At 39.7% G+C, this 24,034-nt stretch overlaps 2 protein-coding genes across 4 annotated transcripts in view; one reads left to right on the top strand and one right to left on the bottom strand.

Annotated features, from left to right (window-relative positions):
* Positions 1-60: 60 nt before the first annotated feature.
* ATP5MK (ATP synthase membrane subunit k) lies at positions 61-6,297 on the bottom strand. The gene is made up of 4 exons (XM_081267408.1): positions 6,153-6,297; positions 1,698-1,793; positions 1,515-1,607; positions 61-167 (listed from the first exon to the last, which is right to left on the bottom strand). The coding sequence occupies exons 2-3, from the start codon at positions 1,782-1,784 to the stop codon at positions 1,518-1,520; spliced, it is 177 nt and encodes a 58-aa protein (XP_081123534.1). The 5' UTR covers positions 1,785-1,793; positions 6,153-6,297; the 3' UTR covers positions 61-167; positions 1,515-1,517.
* A 98-nt stretch (positions 6,298-6,395) lies between these two features.
* The window catches only part of PDCD11 (programmed cell death 11), a 44,248-nt gene continuing 26,609 nt past the window's right edge, over positions 6,396-24,034 (top strand). For all 3 annotated transcript variants that reach the window (XM_081268046.1, XM_081268047.1, XM_081268048.1), the window contains exons 1-12: positions 6,396-6,480; positions 9,518-9,630; positions 10,631-10,762; positions 12,103-12,270; positions 13,649-13,810; positions 14,917-15,040; positions 15,492-15,673; positions 17,307-17,414; positions 20,015-20,221; positions 22,354-22,478; positions 22,660-22,720; positions 23,355-23,501. In XM_081268046.1, coding sequence (XP_081124172.1) covers positions 9,529-9,630; positions 10,631-10,762; positions 12,103-12,270; positions 13,649-13,810; positions 14,917-15,040; positions 15,492-15,673; positions 17,307-17,414; positions 20,015-20,221; positions 22,354-22,478; positions 22,660-22,720; positions 23,355-23,501 — 1,518 coding nt within the window. In that variant the 5' untranslated portion in view covers positions 6,396-6,480; positions 9,518-9,528. The remainder of the gene's footprint in view (positions 6,481-9,517; positions 9,631-10,630; positions 10,763-12,102; positions 12,271-13,648; positions 13,811-14,916; positions 15,041-15,491; positions 15,674-17,306; positions 17,415-20,014; positions 20,222-22,353; positions 22,479-22,659; positions 22,721-23,354; positions 23,502-24,034) is intronic.

Raw genomic sequence — 24,034 nt, forward strand, 5'->3', positions numbered from 1 at the left:
CTTTGTTGCATTTTGTACAGTTTTTATATTTTTGATATCTTGTAAATAAAGACAACCAGCTTTTCCAGGTTCATAATTTATTGTACAAATTGAATATTACATGATGAGTTGATATTAGCTTCTCCAGGGATGGGAACTTAACAGATGAGGTCACACATTTTAGAATCCTATAAACAAAGCAAAGACAATTTTGACATAAAATGTGTTCCAATACTACTTTTAAGTAATTACAAAGTTCACTTGCATAGAAAATTGGGCAAAATACTACCTCTTTGTAAAGAAGTAGTCATGGATCATTCTGGAATATGCAATCCCTAAGGTCAACAATTTTGACTGGAAAAACTTCACAGAAGAAAATCTCTGAAGGAGAGCTATATTAGATAAAGATGTGGATTTGGGGATTCCTGAATATTACCTGCCACTAACGCCACAGATTAATTACTCATTTAAGAATGGGCAAGTGAGAGGCTGGGGATATATATAGCTCAGTTGGTACAGTATGTGCCTTGCATGCACAAGACCCTGGGTTCAATTCCCAGCACCATACATATAAAGGAAGAATGGGCAAATGGAGTCTGAGGAGAAAATATACTTTATGGGGGTTCAGAGAAAAGACAATTCATTATTTGAAAACTGAAACTAGCAAAGAAACTACTGAAAAGAACATACGTAACTGTATACAAAAGGTCAGTTAAGGTTAGGGGAGCAGCTTAAGTGGCAAGAGTGCTTGCCCAGGCTGTACAAGGCCTTGGGTTTAATTCCTAGCACTGCCAAAAAAAGTATTATGAAAAGAGCATACACAAGTTGTCTAACAAATAAGGACAAAAATAATTTTAAGAAAAATACAAATAGTAAAAAGGGACACAGTTTATTTTACTCATCAAATTTACAAAAATTAGAAACAAGATTCCACATTGGATAGACAAGACATACCCTTACAAAGTTGGTACCCCATAATCTTTGGGAAAGCACTTCAGCCTAAGGAAACATTCATAGATATAGACTATACTTCATGCTCAAAAACATTCACTGTAATATTTATCTTCAAAAAATTCTAGATTTTTTTCTGTGAAGTATAGTTCCCATGTCAATGAACATGTGCATTCAAATCATAAGAAAATAGTTATAAAATTAAAGAGATGCCCGAAACTACTGGAAATGAAATAAAATACATTTTTTAAAAAGTTAAAAAGAACAAAAATAGATAAATAAGATGGGCAATTTTTTGTTTGCTTGCTTGCTTACATGCAATAATATTTGCAAAAAATGACAATAGTTTACTTTTATAGTTGGGGAGGGAGGCCCCTAACATCAAAGTGGCTTAGTTATGGACTTGGAAACGTCAGCTTACCATTTATTTATTTTTTTTTTAAAAAATATTTATTTATTTATTTTAGTTCTCAGCGGGTGAACACAACATCTTTGTTTGTATGTGGTGCTGAGGTTCGAACCCGGGCCGCACGCATGCCAGGCCAGCGCGCTACCACTTGAGCCACATCCCCAGCCCAGCTTACCATTTATGTTGCTTTCACAGCTGGAGTTTTTTTAGATCTTAGCTTGAAGTATAAGACAGCCAAAGCAATGCCTCCATATGTAGCCAGTACACACTGAAAAAGAAAGAAAAATATAAATAAAAGTTACTGTTACTGTTATATTATTGAAAAATACAACTCCTTAAAGATATCATTAATACTTACATTCATTCTACCAGTGAGAGTATAAGAGTTGAAATATTTTTTAATACCAGTGAACTGGAATTGGGCATCATTTTCTGGACCTGCCATTATTTCAATCTTAAAAAAAAAAAAAAAAGAAAGCAACAATAAATTGGTTTTGAAGAAATTTAAAATAAAATAGGATTTTTTCTTAGTTAAAAAACTAAAGTCAGTGCAAATAACTATTGTGGTAAAATTTCATCTATGTTTCATCCAACACAGGAGTAGCAAAAATGGTGACAAAAGCCTTGCCAGTTAAGAGGAGCTTTTGAAAGCAGGACTTCATCTTGACTACTTTCTTTAAAAAAAAAAAAGTTTAGTTGTAGATGGACACAATATCTTTATTTAATTTATATGTGGTGCTGACGATTTAACCCAGTGCATAACATGTGCTAGGCAAGAGCTCTCTTACTGAGCTACAACACCAGCCCCTTGATTATAATTTCATAAACACCCCAGAATATGTCACATCATCCAGCATAGAAAAAGAACACAGTAGTCACTAAGTTCACCCTGAACCAGTATAGCTTAACATTTTTAATTCCAGGTTTTAGTCACATTAGTATACTGTATATTGAATTAACCAGTTTTAAGATTAGTTGAAAGTTGGAGCCTATGATACTTTCAAATTTTCTCAGAGAAGTGGACACCAATTAGCTTAACTCTCAGCTCCCTATTATAAGTCACTTAGGACTTCCAAGGGAGGGTAGACAAGGTATCATCTACTAAAAGGAGTTGATACTAGCCACTGAAGATGGTGGGAAAGCTGAAATTCTTAACTTCTTATTCCAAAATAGATAAAGGATGTTGAAATGAACAGTGAAACCAAAAAGTCCAGGAAAAAAAACTTGGGCAAACATTTTAATTATCTTAGGAAAGGAAAAATATAGGGCTGGGGATATATAGCTCAGTTGGTAGAATGCTTGCCTCGCATGCACAAGGCCCCAAGTTCAATCCCCAGCACCAAAAAAACAAGCAAACAAACAAACAAACAAAAAAAAAAAAAAAAAAAAACAAAGGAAAACAGCTAGACATAAAATAGAAGTTTGCAAAAAAATAAAATTATAAGCTTGCTTGGAGTGTAAACTGGTACAACTTTCCTAAAGCACAACTTGTAGTATCAATTATTTGTATACTCTTCCATTTAGCTAGTTCATTTTTCCTCTAGGAATTTATTTTTACAGAAATATTATTCCTGTTTCAGCTTCCTGAGTAGTTGGTATGACAGATGTGTGTCACCATGCCAGGAGGCTGAAACAGGAGGATCTGAGTTTGAGGCCATTCTGGGAAACATAGCAAGACCCAATTAAAAAAAAAAAAATACTGTAGCCAGGTGTGGGGGCACATGCCAGTAATCCCAACAGCTTGGGAAGCTGAGGAAGGAGGATCATGAGTTCAAAGCCAGCTTCAGCAAAAGTAGGGCATAAGCAACTCAGTGAGACCCTGTCTCTAAATAAAATACAAAATAGGGCTGGGGATGTGGCTCAGTGGTCAAGTGTCCCTGAGTTCATCCCTGGTACCAAAAACAAATAAAAAAAATACCTGTTATGAATGGAAAAACTGAAAAGTTCAGTTGGAGGAAATAATAATGTGCATAGAACTTTGTGTATCGATGTGGAAAGAGGTCCCCAGGTAATGTTAAAAAAAAAAAATCCAATTTCTGGATCTTGGGAGCACATCAAAGTGTAGTTTAGACCACTAAGAAGAATCAGCATGACTGGAAACTTGTTAGAAATGCCAATTCCCAGATTCCACCATAGACCTATTGAATTAGAAACTCTAGGGCCTAGCAATCTGTTTTAACAAGGCCACTGATAATTCTAATGAACACTGAAGTAATGGAAACAGAAAATCAAATGTAATTATATATACCCCCCCCCCCCAAAATATGCCACCAAGACATATTTAGGTGGGCATGGTGGCACACACCCATAATCCCAGTGATTCGGGAGGCTGTGGTAGGAGGATTGCAAGTTCAAAACCAGTCTTAGCAACTTAACAAGGCCCTAAACAATTTAGGAGACCCTGTCTCAAAATAAAAAGGGCTGGAGATATGACTCAGTGGTTGAATACCCTTGGGTTCAATCTCCAGTACCCCCCGCCCCTGCCAAAAAAAAAAAAAAAAAAAAAAAAAAAGATATGTTCAAAAGGTCACCATAAATATCAGAATATCAGTTGGAAATTCATATGTGTGACCACCTATCTACCACAACTTGGCACACTGTGAGTTCACTGGCAACAGTGATCTCTGGTGGAGATTGGTAAGCAGTGGCAATGACTCAGGTCTTGAAATGGAAGAGGGAATTGTTGCTATGGAAACTGGCACGTTTTTGTTGACCATTCAAAGGCCTGCAGGAGCATTCACTTGCAAAGAATTGGCAATGAAAATTTGAGACCTTAATTTGAAAACTGATTTAGAAAGGTTCTTGGATCAATGAAGAAAATCCAAACTTTTTTAGATTCCTTCACAGGCCTTGACCAGTTTAACCCCATTAGGAAAGACTCCATTAAAAGAAAGCTTTATGTCAGTTACCTAGGAGGCTGAAGCAGGTAAACTGCAAGTTCAAGGCCAGCCTCAGCAACTTAGCAAGAGCCCATCTCAAAATAAAAAGGGGACTGGCCGACTTGGGTTGTAGTTCAGTGGAAGAGCACTTGCCTCGCATGTGTGAGGCCTGGGTTTGATCCTCAGTACCACATATAAATAAATAAAGTAAAAAATCCATTAGCAACTAAAAATATTTTTTAAAAAAGTGGGGGGGGGGGACTGGGATGTAGCTCAGTGATGAGCATTCCTGGGTTCAATTCTCAGTACCAAACAAACAAAAAACCCTTTATGATGTATTTTCATATCAACTGTTTCACTTTACTAAACCTATTATAGGCTAATTTTTCATTCATTCCATGATACTTTTTAAAAAATTATGGGATGATGTCTTATTTTTGGTACCAGGGATTGAACCCAGGGGTGCTTAATCACTAAGCCACATCCCCAGTCCTTTTTTATATTTTAGAGACAGGGTCTCACTGAGTTGCTTAGGGCCTTACTAAAGGCTGGCTTTGAACTTACAATTCTCCTTCCCTAGCCTACCACGCAGCTGGGATTACAGGCAGGCGCCACCAGGTTTAGACTGATGTCAGTTAGTGAGAAACCCTACAGAAAACATGCCTTAACTTCATCAACTCATTAACTGATAACTCCTATTACCTCGTGTCTAACAAAACTTTTTAGGAGGGAGTGGTGTCCAACTGAAACAATATTATGATGCTTTAAATTTTACTCTAATTTACACAACATAGAAGGCTGATGTTCGATATTTCTCAAAACAACTTTGATCCTAGGAAAGGGCATGGTATAGGAACTGAAATTTAGAGTGTCTTAAAGGAGGTCAACTCAGAAAAGGTTGAGACAGATGGGCAGTGGAAATGTTGCTGGTGTGATAAACAATGGATGTAAGCCTCAAAACATCTAGGTCTGCACCTTTCAACAAAGGGCAAGTTATTTTAGGGCAAAGATCAGGAACCCTCATGTTGGAGTACCCTTTATGGAATAATTGAACTGAAACTTACTTTTGTCTTTGTCACATCTAAGTTTAGAAAGCTATGTAAATGAAGGAGGAAATCAACTAACATTCCTTGTGAACTTGAGATTTAATGTTAAACGCTGCTTATAGGAAGGTCTAAGTAGATGAATCTCCTCATTTATTTCTAATTAAGCCACTAACCAGTATTAAATATAACCAATCCTTTCAAGCCTGTCTCTGCCTATAAAATGGTCATTTCATTAAAAGCCTAAAATGACCAGTTGCCCTTGCTTTTTCTCTGTTCTTCGATATTGCTATTCTGCTGTCTGATTGGATATCCATCTGGAGTGATGAGTTCATCACTTAGGGGTAAAACCAAACACAAAAGAGAGCTACAGCTCTCCTCTCAGGAAGTCCTTTCGCTGTTCCTACACACACAGGCCTGGAGAAAAAAGCAAGGGCCAGGCCACACTAGCTCTCGCTCTGACAAAGGTTGCCGCACAACTAAAGGAGGCTTGGTTGCCAGTTTCTTAATCAAAACTTAGTGTCAACAAACATCCACAGCCATACAGGCGAAAAGAGAGATGGGGTCAGAAGTCCGAGTCCTCATTCAATTTTTATCCGTGGGTGACCTTGGGAGACTTCAGCGACGGGTCTCATCTTTTCCCACTAGAAAAAGCAATTTAAGAGTCTTCGGAAAGCGGCTGAGCCTAACCGCTGCTCTCTGAGGTTTCCTAGCTGCTGCAGGAGCCTTTAGGCCTCGATCCTCATTTTCTCTAGCCCCTTTTCCATTCCCCACAGTTCTCGACTCCCAAAGAGAAGACCTCGTGGAGTTCCCGAATCAGAAACGGTCAGTCTAGCTCAGCTCCACAAAGCCGAGGTACTAGGTCCGAGCCGGGGAGCCCTCCTGACTTACCTTGTTAAAGCCACAAATTCGACAGCCGACGTCCTTCAACTTACACAGCTATCTCCTGGACCCAGCCGGAAGAAGCCACCTCCTCCGTTCGATTTTAACGGGCCACAGCGATTCAGCCTTCTGCATCGATTGGCGAGGGCTCCAAGTTCCGCCCTTCCGCTTCCTGTCTATACAAAGCTTCCCAGGCCTGCAGGCAGCAACATAGTAACGGAAGTAGGGTGTGGGGCCCGCCCACACTTCCGGAAGAGCTTCACGCGCTTGTTGGTTTGGTCTCCGCGTGTGTGAGTACGTCTGGACCTACTCCGGGGTAGAGAGGCGCGCGGAGCTGGTGAGTGAGGTCGGGAGCGAGAAGGGAGGAAACTTCATGGCTTTCAGATCCGCTTCGGGGCTAGGTACATCGGGTCCTTGTCACGCACCCACCTGTTGAAATGAGTGGTTCGTACACTTGAGCCCAGTTCTGCTCTAGCGGTTCCTGTAACCCCAACCTATCCTCGGGAAATAGCTTAAGTTCCTTCTCTTCTCCTGGATGGCCTTAGTTATTGGAGCCTTGGTTTCCTTTTGTCTGAAATAAGATTGAGGGTTGAATTCCCAGCGAACTAAATCCCTTGCACTTTCCTGTTTCTATGAAGCCCGCACTTGTACTTTGATTCCAAACCCTAAGGTCTTTCCCGGTCATTACCTCTATTAAGTCTCAAGCCCTTCTAGATTCTTATTTCCAAGTATCTCACAGAACCAATACCTCCTATTTTCTCTTCTCAGTTGTACCTACTTCTTGTTTTCATGGTTTCTTGGCTATTGCATTTAAATCCTACCCGATTTCCTTTCTGCAAGTCCCCTCGTTGCCAGTCTAGTCTATATTCTTTATTACTGCTCTCTCGCTTCCCCACATAAGAATCTTACTTGCCAAAGTAAACATAAACTGCCAATTCTAATTCAGATCTTTTCTCCAAATCCCAACCTTTTAGAATTTAACTCTAATTCTTATGCATTAATTTTCCCTATGATCTAATTGAACAACTGTTCAAAGGCAATAGCAAGCCATTGAAAATTGATAGGCAAATTATTAGTGTTTATTGAGTCTCCCAAGGTCACCCACTTTTCCTTTTTCATACATTACTTTCCTACCCATCAAATTCCTATTTATCTTTTTTAAAAATCTTTATTTATTTACTTTTATGTGGTGAACTTAGGGCCACACACCTAGGAGGCAAGTGCTCTACCACTGAGCTACAGCCCCAGCCCTCCTATTTATCTTTTAACATTAAGCTCAAAAGCATCTTCCTTATGAAGCTTGCTTTCTTTACCAGGGCACCACTTCCAAGCTCTTTGTTTATGGTTTATAATCTGATTTTTAGCAGGCAATGAACCAGGGTGCTTCAGTCCACTGAGTCACATTACTAGCTCTTTTTATTTATTTATTTAATTTTTATTTTAAAAAACTTTTTAGTTGTATATGGACACAATGTTTTTATTTATTTTTATGTGGTGCCAAGGATCATACCTAGTGTCTCATACAACTCCAGACCCCCCCCCCCTTTTATTTATTTGTTTGTTTGTTTGTTTGTTTATGGAATCAGGACTTGAGGACACAATATTTTATTTTTATGTGGTTCTGAGGATTGAACCCATTGCCTCACGCATGCTAGGCAAGTACTGTACCTCTAAACCACAAGCCCAGCCCCGCCTTTTTATTTTTTGACACAGGGTTTCGCTAAATTGCTTAGAGCTGCACTAAGTTGCTGAGGCTGGCTTTGTATTTGTGATCCTTCTGCCTCAGCCTCTGAACTGCTGGGATTACATGCATGTGCCACTGCACCCAACTGATTTATATTGTAAATTACTTGTGTAATTGTTTTGTTTTCTTTTTTTCCGTTGAACACAGGTGTGCTTTACCAATGAGCTATATCACCAGCCCTTTATTTCTTTTTTTAAGTTTATTTGTTCTAATCAGTTATACATGACAGCAGAATGCTCTTTAATTCATTGTACACAAATGGGGCACAATTTTTCACTTTTCTAGTTGTACACAAAGAAGTGTCACACCATTTGTGCAATCATACATGTACCTAGGGTAATGATGTCTGTCTCATTCCACCATCTCACTTATCCCCATGCCTTCTTCCCACCCATCCCTCCCCTTTGGCCATTGCAAAGTTCCTCCACTCATCCCATGCCCCCCACCCCTTAATGGATTAGCATCCACTTATCAGAGAAAAACATTTGTCCAGCCTTTTATCTTGAAAGAGGGTCTCAGTACATTGCCCAGGTTTTTCTAGAACTTGATGATGCTGTCATTGAACTTGAGATCCTCCTGCCTCAACCTCTTGAATTGCTGGGATTACAGGGGTGCACCACTGCACCCAGCTTATTTAATGTATTTGCTACATTAAATCTAAGTCTTTTTTTTTAAAGAGTATTCAGATTTTTAAAAAAAAAAAATTTTTAAAGAGAGTGAAAGAGGAGAGAGAGAGAGAGAGAGAGAGAATGAGAATTTTTTAATATTTATTATTTTTTAGTTCTCGGCGGACACAACATCTTTGTTGGTATGTGGTGCTGAGGATCGAACACGGGCCGCACGCATGCCAGGCGAGCGCGCTACCGCTTGAGCCACATCCCCAGCCCTAAATCTAAGTCTTTTTCATTAAGGAACGTGAGTGGTTTGTGGTTTTGAAGCAGAGATATTTGGAAAGATAAAATATGGATTAACAGGCCTGATATCTCATAGTCTTAAATCTTATCTTCATCTGACCCTTTACTACTCTTTGGTATTTATTCTAAAGAATTAAAGTTACACTATTAGCAATACATGCATACCTATATTTATAGTGGCACAGTTCACAGTAGCCAAACTATGGAACCAACCTACGTGTTCATAGAGGAATGGATAAAGAAAATGTGGTATGTATCCACAATGGAGTTTCATTCAGCCATAAAGAAAGATGAGATTATGTCATTTGTAGGCAAATGGATGGAACTAGAGACCATTATGTTAAACAAAATATGCCAAACTTGGAAATTCAAGGGTCATATGTTGTCTGTCCTATGTAGAAGCTAGAGAGGAAAAAGAAAAAGGCTGGGGAATCTCACGAAAATCAAAGGGAGAGCAGTAGAACAGAGGAAAGGGACCAGGGAGTGGGGAGCGGGAAGTGCTGGGGAGTGCTATTGGCCAAATTATATTGTGTACATGTGTGATTATGTAGCAACAAACCCTACCGTTATGTACAACTATAATGCACAATAAAAAATATGGGAGGGAAAATCTTGTCTTGCACATTGGTAGGAAGTTCTCTTACTCATTGATCACAGCCTTTATGAAACCTGCCATTAATGCTACTTCTCACCATTGTTCTTTGCATTGTTTTTAGGAGACCCAAATATGGCAACTGTAGAAGAAAGCTTCCCCCGAGGGGGTACAAGAAAGACCCACAAATTAGAGAAATCTTTCCAGGAGTCAGTTGAACAAGACAACTTATTTGATGTAGGTTATATGCTGCTGTGGTGAGACTCACTTGAAACTTTCTAACATTTTTGTGGAGAATGAGCCGTATTTGAGACTTGTTATTTTTCAGATTTGTTTTTCGTTGAAGTTCACTTCTGTAATTGAACTCATTGGCGAGGCTCTACCATCACAAAGCTGTATTTTTGAAGCATGACATTTAATAATTGAGTTTGAAGTAATGTACCTTGTCCTTGGGAATTCTGTGCCATGTTGGTTAAGGAGAGGGGGAAAAAAAAAGCATGTTTATTATTATGTTTTTAAATGGGATCTTTGCCACATACAGTGGTCAGAATTTGCATTAGAATTTTTAAAAAAATATTTTATTTTTCAGTTACTGATAGAGCTTTTATTTTAATTATTTATATGTGGTGCTGAGAATTGAACCCAGTGCCTCACACATGCTAGGCAAGTGCCCTACCATTGAGCCCCAGTCCCAGCTCCATGCATTAGAATTTGTAGTCAGTCTCACCTCAAGTAGACTGTATTTCATAAGCTAGAGGAAACTAACATTTGAGTGTATGGCCTTAGATCTATTTTATGTAATCTTTCCAACTATATTATAATGTAGAAATTGTCATTCTGTTATGAGGAACTGAGGCTTAGGAAGATTATGTATTTACTAAGACTGCATAGCTTATCATGGAAGAGTTTGGGAGTTCAGCTTGGGTCTCTTGACCACGGATTCTGTTTTCATGCAGTGTTGCATATTTCTTCTTAAGCTCGGAACCTCAGTGTTCATTTCCAATCAAGGAAAGAAGAATACAGGAAAGAAAAGACTTAGGAACATGAAGGTGGCTTCTCAAACTTTGGCAGTGATGGGTGAATGGGAGAGTTGGGATTATAGCAGGAATTAAAGGAACAGTTGGGAGGAGTAGCAGAGTAATAAAACAAGGTGACATAACCTGAAATGTGAGGTAAAGACCAGGATTGCTGCTTCTCGTTCTTTTAGATCTTTGTGGGTCTTTTTTTTCCCCTTTAGATTTCCACTGAAGAAGAATCCACCAAAAGGAAAAAGAGCCAGAAAGGACCAGCGAAAACAAAAAAGTTAAAAATTGAAAAAAAAGAAAACAGCAAGTCTATCAAAGAGAAATTTGAAATTCTTAGTGTTGAGGTTTGTTAATGTTTTTTTTTTTTTTTTTTTCTTTTTTTGTACCAGGGATTGAACTCAGGGTTATTCAACCACTGAGCCACATCCCCAGCCCTATTTTGTATTTTATTTAGAGACAGGATCTCACTAAGTTGCTTAGTGCCTTGCTTTTGCTAAGGCTGGCTTTGAACTTGCCATCCTCCTGTCTCAGCCTCCTGAGCCACTAGGATTACAGATGTGTGCCACCTTGCCTGGCTTGGTTTTCTTTTTGACATACTATCTTGATTAAGTTTGTGTGTTCTTTCCTGCTTTTCTTTCATTTTTGCCTTTTATATATAGATTTCATCTATGTATGTAAGATTTTTACAGATGTTGAGTATTATTTGATTGCTAAACCAATGCCTAATGTCTTCCTTTTTTAAAAGGTGCTGTTATCTTGCTTGTGTTTTCATGGGACTTTTAATAGATTCAAAGGTTTGAGCTGACAGTAAATTTAGCAATCATTCTACCCATTCATTTCATTTATTTTTATTTTTTGGCATTCAGGATTGAATCTAGGGCACTTAACCAAATCACCAACCCTTTTTCTTTTTTATTTTGAGACATGGTCTTGGTTGCCAAGGGCTTTGCTAAATTGCTGAGGCTGGCTTTGAACTTGCTATCCTCCTGCCTCAGCCTCCTGAGCCACTGGGATTATGGGTGTGTGCCACTATGCCTGGCTACCTATTCATTGTATAAAAGTGAAGCTACCTCAGATATGATGCACTTTATGTTCTTAAAATCTTACATTATTAACTCCTGATACATATTAATTAAAAAAATGATTTGAGGGGAACGATTCAGCCTGTAGGCATATCTTGTTTGTCTTGTTTACTTTAAAAAAAATTGTTTAACTTAGTGCCAGCAGTAGAAACTATAGATTTTACATGAAAATGTGATTCCGCCTCATTACAACTTGAAAGTGTCCATGTTCCTTCATGTTTATGGTCACAAAGGAGCTGCATAGTGGTTGCACTCTTCAGAGCCAACATGTGCACACCACACTACTTTTGTCTCCGCTGGCCTGCATCCATCACTGTGTTGTCTGCCAGACATTTGAATTTGGGTTGGTTGGGATATGATAAAAAGCAAAAATGTCTTTTGGTGACTCAGTACTGTTAATACTGTTGCCTGTAGACCTTTTACAGTGCTCGGATATCTGATAAATATGTGTGTATATTCACACTTAAGTGTTTTTTTTTTTTTTTAATTTACAAAATTCCTGTAGCTTTTAACTGTTGCAATTGATACTAGAAACCAGGTCTTCTAACCTTCCTATCATTGTTCTCTTCCTTACTGTACACATTTCCTTTTTTCTCTTCTAGTCCCTTTGTGAGGGAATGCGGATTTTAGGTTGTGTGAAAGAGGTAAATGAGCTGGAACTGGTGATAAGTCTCCCCAATGGCCTCCAGGGATTTGTGCAAGTAACTGAAATCTCTGATGACTATACCAAAATGCTGAATGAACAGGTGGCACAAGAAGACCCTCTGAAGGTAAGGGAAATCTCTGTGAAACCTGTTACTGAAAGTAGGTGGTATTCAAATAAAAGTAAAATTACCACTTTGCTAAATGCTAAGAAAGAAAGGTAAAGGTGCAATGAGGGTTTATAATAAAGTGTGCTTTAAAAATAAATAAATAAATAAAGGGTTTTACTTAGTCCAAGGAGCCTGAAAGATCTCTATGAGGAAAGGATGCTTGAGCTGAGATCTAAAGGATGAGGGCTTCCTGGGTCAGAAGGAAAGGAGTTCAGGTAGAAGATGGATGCTGTGTAATAGAAAAGGCTGGTATGGCTAGAGTAGAGACAGCAAAGGAAAGTGTGGTGTGAGATGGGGCCAGAGAGCTGAGTGGAAGCCAGATTATACATGGCTTTGTAGACCATATTAAGGGTTGATTTTAAATTCTATAATCAACAGAAAGTCCTTGAATTGTCCTCACTGGAATGGGTGACACATGGACAACTTAGGAAATAGATTGAAAAGGCATAAGGAGGGGCTGGGGATGTGGCTCAAGCGGTAGCGCGCTCGCCTCACATGCGTGCGGCCCGTGTTCGATCCTCAGCACCACATACAAAGATGTTGTGTCCGCCAAATACTAAAAAAAATAAACATTAAAATTCTCTCTCTCTCTCTCCCTCTCTCTCACTCTTAAAAAAAATAAAATAAAATAAACGGCATAAGGAGATTCTTACAAATTGGGAGGACATTGTAGTAGTCCAGGCTCTGAGATTGATGGCAGCTTGGGTCCAAGATTTACCAACTTGTGAGAAGGTAAAGCCATTGATGATAGATTTCACATTGGTAGTGAGGCAGACAGGTGGCTGGGACAAGTCTCAGGTTTAGAGACATGGAGGTTGCTGATGATTTTTCTTGGGAGGAAAAAATGGAGTGAGGGGTGGAAAGCAGTTTGCTTTTTTTTTTTTTTTTTTAAAGAGAGAGAGGAGAGAGAGAGAATTTTTAATATTTATTTTTTAGTTCTCGGCGGACACAACATCTTTGTTGGTATGTGGTGCTGAGGATTGAACCCGGGCCGCACGCATGCCAGGCGAGTGCGCTACCGCTTGAGCCACATCCCCAGCCCAGCAGTTTGCTTTGAGCTGAAGAGTGAGTAGTAGATGAAGTGGAGAGAATAAATATAGGTAGCTCTTCTGAGGAGTCCTTGACAACTGCTTATTATTTGGAGACCTTATGCTGAAATTCAAGATTCAAGATTATGACTTGGCCTCAGAACCATCTTCCTTTGTGCTGAACAGTTACTTTTTATTCACTTTTTTATTTCTGTGGGTTTGAGGATAAGAAGCCACGGAGCCAAGGCAATGGATTCTTTGTTCAGAGGAAAGGGATGTATCAGTTCTTTCTCATTGGTATTATGCAGGACCTGCTACGCTTGCCTGAACTTTTCTCACCTGGAATGATGGTGAGATGTGTGGTAAGCAGTCTGAGAATCACAGAGAGGGGCAAAAAAAGTGTCAAGCTATCGCTGAACCCCAAAAATGTCAACAGAGTGCTGAGTGCTGAGGCCCTGAAGCCTGGCATGGTATGTATCCAGGGTCAGGGAAGACGAGCAGGCAGCATGCCTTTTCCCTCCCCCCACCTCCTTTTACTTTGAGCTTAATGGCTACACACAGAGATGGATCTTTTCCTGGAGGGGAGGTCTCCTGAGCGCTTTGGGTGCTTAATGAACATTGAAGAATTGAGCCTAATTTCATTGTCTTGGAAGGAAGAAAGGGCAAGCAAGTTGAGGTTTGGCTCACCAGCACACAAATGCCTCCAGGGAACCTTAGTGGGGGGCTGGCTGATGGTGAGGAGTTCCTCATAATGACTTCCCAGGACTTCTTCTCAGATTAAACCTTTTTTAGAGGCCTTTTGGCATTTGTGTGGAATGCTTGAGGGTAGCTGAGAGCAGGTGGCAGGGTAGATGGGACCATAAATCTGCCAGCTGTTAGTGGATACCCTGTCACTTTATATCTAGCCCTGTGGAAATTAAGAAGAATTTAGTCCTGGCTTGGATCCTTCAAGTCCAATAGGTACAAAAGAATAACTTACAACCTTATAAATAAGTACTCTGGCAATTAAGGGGCAGAAGATGAATGTAATTTTGCAACATTTGGTTAAAAGTGAGATTTGAGAAAAGCCTGGAAAGTTTGGAAGGATGTAGTTGTTTAAAAAGGGAATAAAAATAAGCCAAGTTGCAGGAAATTGCCAAGTTTTGAGAGCCTTCTCATGACAGATATTGTTTCAAGCACTTTCTCACAGTCAACCTATGAGGCAGGTAGACGTTCTTTCCTTTCTACATTTGAGAACATGGTCTCAAAGGTTTAAGTGACTTATCAAAAGACCAGGTGGCTAATCCACGAAATGTAAAGGAGGTTAAAGGATTTTTTTTGATGTCTTGAAGGTGCTTAGTGAAGACATGATGATGGCTGCAATGGTAGAAACTGGAAGATTCTTCAGACCTTGGGAGAAAGTTGATGCCTTTTGTCCTCTAGTGGGATTGTGGCTTAAAGTTTAAAAGTGGGGATTGTGGTTATTGCATAGTGTTCAAGATTAAAAGTGGAAACATTTGTGTTTGGAAGTGGATGTTTATCATGTGTCCTGTTGTCTTTGACTTGGAACTTTGGGGCATGCTTTCTTTTCCCCCAGCTGCTGACGGGCACTGTATCTAGCCAGGAAGACCATGGCTACCTAGTGGACATTGGTGTTGGTGGAACCAGAGCTTTTCTGCCATTGCAAAAAGCTCAGGACTACATCCAACAAAAGAACAAAGGTGAGAGAGGCCACTGCATGGTGGTGAGGTGGTACATGCATGTGGGGATTATATTTAAATGCCACTTTGCAGTTAGCATGACAGAATGGTGACCCTGAAGGCTATTTGGCTTTGGGAAAATTGGTGGTTAATCCTAACTGATGGGAAAGGGAAGATGTACAAAGGGCCAGGGAATGGTCGGACCATTTTCAGTTTTCTTCGCCTAGATGATTTCACTGTATTTGGGGCCCCAGGGCCTCTAAACCAGCACTCTCCTGGCTTGTTGAGATTTTCATATTTTTGTGAGGTAGTTGAATTTCAGATTCCCTTTTGTAGTTGGTCCCTTAGTGATTGGGAATGTGGGGAATATGAGATGCTAATTGGGCATGTAGACCATAGATCTTTTTAGGTGTTGCTTGGGCCTGTGTTAAAGTCCTTCTCATTCTTTTGGGTATTGGGAATGTGTTTCCAGGTGCTAAACTGAAGGTAGGTCAGTACTTGAACTGTGTAATTGAAGAGGTGAAAAGCAATGGAGGAGTTGTTAGTCTGTCTATAGGGCATTCAGAAGTTTCTACTGCCATTGCTACTGAGGAACAAAATTGGACCCTTAATAACTTGCTACCAGGACTGGTGGTCAAAGCCCAGGTACAGAAGGTAAGCTGTTCATTGTTACTCTTTTCCAAATTTTTGTTATAATAAGAACATGCATACCATCTAAACTGTGCTGTCAGGCTATCCCCCACATGTGGCCATTCAGCACTTGAAATGTGTCTAGTGCAATATGTTCAAATACTGCTATTCTGGACATAGTTGGTTAAGTAAGCTATTATTAAAATAAATTTTATGTGTTTCTTTTTTTTTTTTTTTTTTTTTTTGGTACTGGTGATTGAACCTAGGGGTACTTAACCACTGAGACACATCCCCAGCACCCCCTTTTTAAAATATATATTTAAGTTGTAGTTGGACACAATACCTTTATTTTATTTATTTATTTTTTTGTGGTGCTCTACTGCTGAGCTACAACCCAGCACCCGCAACCCCCTTTTTTATATTTTATTTAGAGATAGGGTTTCACTGAGTTTTTTAGGACCTCACTAAGTTGCTGAGGGTGGCTTTGAATTCGAATTACTCCTGCTTTATCCTCTCAAGCTGCTGGGATCATAGGTGTGCGCCACCGTGCCTAGCTTCTTTGTGTTTTTTAAAATGTGACTGCCAGGAACTGAGCGCTGCAGGTCTGTAATCCCAGGTACTCAGGATCTCAGCTACATGGGAGGCCAAGGCAGGAGGATTACAAGTTCAAGGTCAGCCTGAGTGACTTAGAGAGAGACCTTTGTATCAGAATAAAGTGAAAGGGGCTGGAGATGTAGCTCAGTGGTAGAGTACTTGCCCAGCATGTATGAGCCCCTGAGTTCAATCCCCGGTAATGGGGGACCTGGGGATTGATCTGGGGTCGGGGGGAGTGACCACTAGGAACCTAAAGTTACACATGTGGCTTGCATTATATTTCTGTTGAACAGTGCTGATCTAAAAGGTCAAATGGTAATAAAAGGCTTATAATAAAGAACTGTCTCAGGGTGTGACTGTGGTTCAGTGGCAGAGTGCTTGGCTAGCATGTGTGAGGCACTGAGTTTGATCCTTAGCACCGCATATAAAAAAATAAGCAAATAAAATAAAGACATGCCGTATATCTACAATTAGAAAAAAAAATTTAAAAACCTGTCATTCCTCCTAACCCTTATCATTTTATGCATGTATGTATTTGTTTATTCAGTGGTACTGGGGATGTAACCCAGGGCTAAGCAAGTGGTCTACCACCCAGCTTCAGCCCCCCCTCCCTCTACTTTTTTTTTTTTTTTCAGACAGGGTCCCACTGTGCCCTGCCCTAACCCCTATCATTAACTCTTGTAGCTTGTCCTGTGAAATTTCCCTCCATAATTCCAAGTGATAAGCTGTTTAGCCACAGTTTATCCAAGTTGTGAGTCTGGCAGTTCCCAAGCATACTTGTGTGAAGCTCCTTGCACTCCCTTGAGAAATCCCAGAGGATGGAGGGTTGATGCCTGCTATTGGCTGGAAGGGAGGTGAGCTTGCTGAATAAAGAAATAGCCAGTGCTTGGAGTTATCCTGCTAGTTAATTTTATAGGAAGAAAGATTGATAAAAGGTTAGATGGGGAGAGAAATACAGTTATTGTGGATAATGTGGCATCCAGTGTTTGCTAAGAACAGTGTCTCTCATACTCCTGGTTCCTTCAGAGAAATGTTTTTTATAACTTGTTCTGTTTATTTCTAGGTGACTCAGTTTGGTCTTAGGCTAAACTTCCTCACATTCTTCACGGGCCTTGTTGACTTTATGCACCTGGAACCCAAGAAAGTTGGGACGTATTTCTCAAACCAAGCAGTAAGAAATGATGCACCTATCTTTTCTTGATTCCAACTGTGTCCCAGGCAGCTATACAGTGTCCCAGCTAGCCTCAAGGAAGGTCCTAGCACTGCATATGTACAGGTGTATAGAGAAAAGATGAGGGGAATGATAGTGTTTTGGAGGGAGCACAAGAAACTACTAATAGTGCTTGGGTTGAAATTAGACAAGGAGCAGGTGGTACCAGGAATTGAATTGGGGAACTTCTCACTGAGCCACAACCCCAAGCCCTTTTTGTTTTTTATTTTGAGACAGGGTCTTGCTATGTTGCTCAGGGCATTACAAAGTTGCTGAGGCTGGCTTTGAACTTGTAATTCTCCTGCTTCAGCCTCCTGAACTGCTGGGATTACAGGAATGTGACACTGTGCTCAGCTTGCTTTTATAATTTAAAGTAGTTTAGAAGGGTATTTATCATAGGAAGATACTTTTAAGTAGAAAAACATGGTTCTAAAAAGTTGTATAAGGATTGGGGATGTAGCTTAGTGGTTGAGTGCTTGCTTATCATGCTTGAGGCCCTGAGTTTGATCCCGGTTCCACAAAAAACAACAAAAATGATCTATGAGTAGTATGAATCCAATTTGGAAAAATAATTAAAAAGAATCACCTGGTTAAAACACTGGAGGATTATGTAATCAGGCATGAATTGTGATTAACCCTGGGTGATTACTCTATTATATATCTAAATATTTGAATTTTTTACAATGAACATGAATATTTGAGAAGGATATGCCACTAAAAGTTATTCAGAATTTTTTAAATCCTCAAATACTTTCTTTTCATTTTTTAACAGTAATGTATTCTCATGGATACTATAGAGAAAAATAATTTTCAGAGAAAATAGATTTTTCCATCATCTAGTGATAATACTTTTAATATTTTGTCAAACCTGTTTGTGATAATATATTTCTTTTATAGTACTATTTATGTACAGAGTTGAGACATTTTGCATGTTTTGGCCTTGGGATCAGATCTCATATGTGGTAGGCAAGTGCTTGATCACTAAACCACTGAGTTATATCCCCAGCCTCTTTTTTTTTTTTTATATTTTTAAATTGGGGCATTATAGCTGTACTTAATGATGGAATTTGTTCTTACATATTCATACATACACACAATGTAACAATGTAACTTGGCCAATATCACTCTCTAGCACTTCCCACTTCCTACCCTCTTGCCCCTTTCCTCTGTTGATCTCCCTTTGATTTTCATGAGATCCCTTCCCACCCCCAACCTTTCTTTTCCTTTTTCCTCTTTCCCTGACACATACAAGAGGAAAAAATATGACCCTTGACCTTCTGAAACTGATATATTTCACTTAACATAATGGTCTCTAATTCCATCCATTTTCCTACCAATGACATAATTTTATGTTTCTTTATGGCTGAATAAAACTTCATTGTGTAAATATACCGGATTTTCTTTATTTATTGACTGTTGATGGATACTTAGGCTAGTTTAATAATTTGGCTATTGTGAATTGTGCTGCTGTAAACATGGGTATGCACTAGAATGAGTATAGCTGAGTCATATGTTGGTTCCATGTCTAGTCTTTTGAGGAACTATCATACTGATTTCCATAGTGTTTGTACTAACTTACAGTTCTACCAACAGTGTATAAGTGTTCCTTTATCTCCACATCCTCTCCAGAATTTATTCTTATTTGTATTCTTGATGACTGCCATGCTGACTGGTGTGAGATGAAATCTCACTGTGGTTTTGACTTGCATTTCCGTAATTGCTTATGATGTTGAATATTTTTTCATATATTTGTTAGCCATTTGTATTTCTTCTTTTGAGTGGTGTCTATTTAATTCATTTGCCCATTAGTTAATTTCCCCAGCTGTTTTTACATTGTATTTTGAGACGAGGGTCTTGGGTAAATTGCCTAGGCTGGCCTTGAATTTATAATCTTCCTTCCTCAGCCTCCCAAGTAGTTGGGATTACAGGCCTGTGCTGCTGTGCTCAGCTAGATCAGGCTTCTTGGTGTTACTAGAGCAAAAACTTATGCTGAGTTACCTATGCTGAGTTTTTGCTGTAGGGACACCATTATGTATTTTTTGTTGTATGTGCATTAGCTTCTTGAACCCCTAGTTGATTTAGTAAGCATTGATTTTGTCAGATGTAGTTTTTATGGGTTTTTTGTTTTTTTTATAGTTTCTTTTTTTTTAAATATATTTTGTAGTTGTCAGTAGATCTTTTATTTATTTATATGTGGTGCTGAGGATTGAACCCAGGCCCTCACACGTGCCAGGCAAACGCTCTACCACTGAGTCACAATTCTAGCCCTCTTTTTAAAAAAAAATTTTTTTTTTTTAGTAGTTGATAGAACTTTGTTTATTTATATGTGGTGCTGAGAATCGAACCCAGTGCCTCACACATGCTAGGCAAGCACTCTACCACTGAGCTACAGCCCCACCCCCAGATGTAGTTTTTACAGGACTTTTTATTTAACTTTTCCTTATTGTACTTGATTGTCCAAGCTAACTTTACTAAATATGTTAGTACTTTCATGTGTGATCAGCACATGGGGAGTCTGCTCTATTCCTCCTGCTGCTCATTTTGCCCTTTCTTTTGTCTAGGTAAGGGCCTGCATCCTTTGTGTTCATCCTAGGACCAGAGTTGTGCGCCTGAGCCTGCGCCCTGTCTTCCTGCAACCTGGACGCCCACTCACCCGGCTCTCTTGCCAGCATCTAGGAGCTGTGCTGGATAATGTTCCTGTCCAGGGGTTTTTCAACAAGGCTGGGGCCACCTTCAGGCTAAAGGATGGGGCTCTGGCTTATGCCCGGGTAAGAAGCCTTTGTTTGGTCAGGGATCTCGTCACTGGAAGAACTTTGGAGATACATGGGTTCTTTTCTGCTTTCTTCATTTCTTTCTCTCTCTTTTTTTTTTTTTTTTTGGTATCAGGAATTGAATCTGGGGCGCTGCACCACCGAGCCAGATCCCTAGCCCATTTTAGTTTTTGAGACAGGATCTCACCAAGTTGTTTAGGGCCTTGCTAAGTTGCTGAGGCCGGCTTTGAATTTGAGATCTTCCTGTCTCAGTTCCCAAGCCACTGTGATACAGCATGTGCCACTGTGCCTGGCATGCGTTCTTCGTTTATTTATTTGTTTTGGTACTGGGGATTGAACCCAGAGGTGCTTAACCACTGAGATGCATCCTCAGCACTTTGTTCTATTTTATTTTGAGACGGGGTCTTGCTAAGTTGCTTATTAGGGCCTCACTAAATAGCTGAGGCTGGCTTTGAATTTGAGATCCACTGCATCAACCTCCTAAGCTGCTGGGATTACAGGTGTGCACCACTGTGCTCAGCTCTTTATTTCTTGATATGAGTGTCTCATTTTTATATATCCCCAAGTGTGAAAGACTATTCGCAGGGATTAGAACAATGTCTTTATTATATCAGAGTGCTTTAGAACCAACTTGCCCTATTTGTTTTCTGGTCAATAGTATGTACAAGAATGAGTAAGGGGTTGGGGTTGTGGCTCAGTGGAAGAGTGCTCGCCTAGCATGCATGAGACACTGGATTCAATCCTCAAAACCACATAAATGTAAAATAAAGATATGTGTCCACCAAAGACTAAAAAATAAATATTAAAAAAAAAAGAATGAGTTAGGAGCTACACCAGGGCTCAGCAAAGTTTTTTTTTTTAATTGCTTTTTAAATACATGACAGTGGAATGCATCACAATTCTTATTACACATATAGAACACAATTTTTTATAGCTCTGTTTATTTTATAAGTATGTTCACACCAATTCATGTCTTCATACATATACTTTGGATAATGATGAGCAAAGTTTTTCTTAAAGGGTCCGATAGTGAATATTTTGTTTGTGGACTGTATGTCTGTGTCCTAGCTATTCATCTCTGTTACAGCACGAAAGCAGCCACAGACAGCGTGTAAATGGATGAATATGACTGAGTAAAAGTTGTTTTTTTTTTTTTTTTTTTTTTTTTTTTGATACTGGGGATTGAACTATATCACTGAGCTTCATTCCTAACCCTTTTTATATTTTGAAATGGGTTTTAGTCGGTTGCTGAGGCTGACCTCGAACTAGCAGTTCTCCTTTCTGCCTCAGCCTCCCAAGTTGCTGGGATTACAAGCATGTGCCACCACGCCCAGCTTCAAATAAACTATTTTTTTAAGTTTAAATTTTTGTTTTTTATTTATGTGGTGCTGAGGATTGAACCTAGGGGCCTCACACATGTGAGACAAGTGCTCTACCGCTGAGCCACAACCCCTTTTTTTAAAAAATATTTTTTTAGTTATAGATGGACCCAATACCTTTATTTATTTTATTTATTTTTATGTGGTGCCAGGGATCGATCCCAGTGCCTCATGCATGCTAGGCAAGTGCTCTACCACTGAACCACAGCCCCGACCCTCAATAAAACTTTTTTTTTTTTTTTTTTTTTTTAAGAGAGAGTGAGAGAGGAGAGAGAGAGAGAGAATTTTTAATATTTATTTTTTAGTTCTCGGCGGACACAACATCTTTGTTGGTATGTGGTGCTGAGGATCGAACCCGGGCCGCACGCATGCGAGGCGAGCGCGCTACCGCTTGAGCCACATCCCCAGCCCTCAATAAAACTTTTTATTCCATAAAAATGGGTCTTGGCTTATGAGTGCAGTTTACCAACTTGTGATCTAGATTATTCTCTGATGTTATGGAGATTTGGATTCTTTTTTGGTTGTAGTTGGATGCAGTACCTTTATTTTTATGTGGTGCTGAGGATCGAACCCAGGGCCTTGCATTGCTAGGCAAGCACTCTAAACTGAGCCACAACCCTAGCCCCATGTTGTTAAGATTCTATGATGGTAAAGAGTGAGAAAAAGTACTTTAACAGTCAAACTACTCTTTTTGTGATAAGTGATAAATGTATTGATTCATCAAGTACTCAATCACTTGGTACTTTGCAGCTCAGCCATCTCTCTGATTCTAAGAAAGTCTTCAGTCCTGAGGCCTTCAAGCCAGGGAACACTCACAAATGTAGAATTATTGACTACAGCCAAATGGATGAACTGGCATTGCTTTCTCTACGGACGTAAGTCTGCCATTATCCCGTGTAGGGGTGTAGAGGAGTGCTCCTGTGTGCATGTGCTCTCAGTATCTCCTGGCCTTGCTGGAAGTGGGATTCTTCTCTTGTCAGCAAGATTGTAGTCATGCTGACATTTAGGCAACTTTAGCCCAAGCTTATTTAATCATGCATTTTCCTTTTGTCCTAGATCTATTATCGAAGCTCAATATCTTGGATATCATGACATCAAAACTGGGTCAGTGGTGAAGGTAAGACCTCACGCTTATATATAGATACCCACCTTCAGACATTCTGTAGTTCACAGGTTAATTGTAAGTTCATTAGTCTTCCTGTTAACACATTTGAAATCATGTTCCTTGCTTCTGCCTGCTAACTGGAATTTCTTTCTCTTCCCTTGGGTAACTTGTAATTAATATCAAGGTAAGGTCTTAATTAGCAGCAGAGAGGCAGTAGGTGATAGCCCTGGGACTTGGGATTTGGTGGTGGTTATTAGAGCACATTGAAAGTTAGTTCTGTGATAATTGAGCTCTCTGGAATATTAGAAGCCAGTTCAAGTTGCCTGGCCTTCAGTGTACCTCTAAACAGCTCCCCTTTTTTGGTAGAGTTTGTTCCTTAGGAGACTTGGTCCCCTCATTTAGGGAATGTATTTTCAGGGCAGACAAAAAGTACATGCTCAACCAAAAGATGTGAATGCTTCCATAAATAAACCTCATTAAATCTTTATCTGTGTGGTTATGTGCTTACCCATGTGAGATCTGGAATAACATGCATAGTTAGCCCAGGAAGGTAGGCTTCGAAAGAGGTGTGACATCTCTCTTGTAAAAGATGAAGGGAAACCATTCTTGAGAGACATTGTAGCATTTTTTTCTTTGGATTCCTTAGGGAAAAGTATTGACCATAAAGCCATTTGGGATCTTGGTGAAGGTGGGTGAGCAAATGAGGGGCCTAGTACCTGCCATGCACCTGGCTGACATCCTGATGAAGAATCCAGAGAAGAAGTACCACATTGGGGATGAGGTCAAGTGCCGGGTGAGCCTTTTTTTTTGTTTTTTGTTTTTGGTACCTGGGATTGAATTCAATCAATTGCACTCAACCACAGAGTCATATTCCCAGCCCTCCTTTGTATTTTATTTAGAGACAGGATCTCACTGAGTTGCTTAGCACCTTGCTTTTGCTGAGGCTGACTTTGAAATCTCGATCCTCTGTCTCAACCTCCTGAGCCTCTGGGATTACAAGTGTGCACCACCGCACCCAGCCCGGGGAACCTCTTGAAGGGTCAATTGGGGTTTTGACTAGATGGAGTTGAAGTTTCTGCCTTTTCCCGTAAAGCGAGGGTAGAACATCTGCATTATGTACAGGGATGTGCCTGGCATTGGGAAAAGTGATTTCCTTCTCTTAGGAATTGGGTAGTATGATTGCGAGTTATATTATCCATATAGGAAGAGAGAAGCCAATGTGTCACTTTCTGCCACATTTGATTGCAATCTATATGCTGTTGTCATGTCTTAAAATGGAGAGGGGAGGGTGAGCTGGAACAACAGAATCATTGATATTATGCATAA

Source organism: Spermophilus citellus (genome assembly GCF_964194105.1).
Source record: "Spermophilus citellus genome assembly, chromosome: 15".
Taxonomy (NCBI): Eukaryota; Metazoa; Chordata; class Mammalia; order Rodentia; family Sciuridae; genus Spermophilus; species Spermophilus citellus.

What these genes read in the sequence shown, in the direction of transcription:
- ATP5MK (XM_081267408.1), bottom strand. Translation starts at nt 1,784, where the DNA reads ATGGCAGGTCCAGAAAATGATGCCCAATTCCAGTTCACTGGTATTAAA. An exon ending in CTCTCACTGGTAGAATGAAT is followed by an intron (nt 1,608 to 1,697) that starts GTAAGTATTAAT and finishes TTTCTTTTTCAG; the next exon opens with TGTGTACTGGCTACATATGG.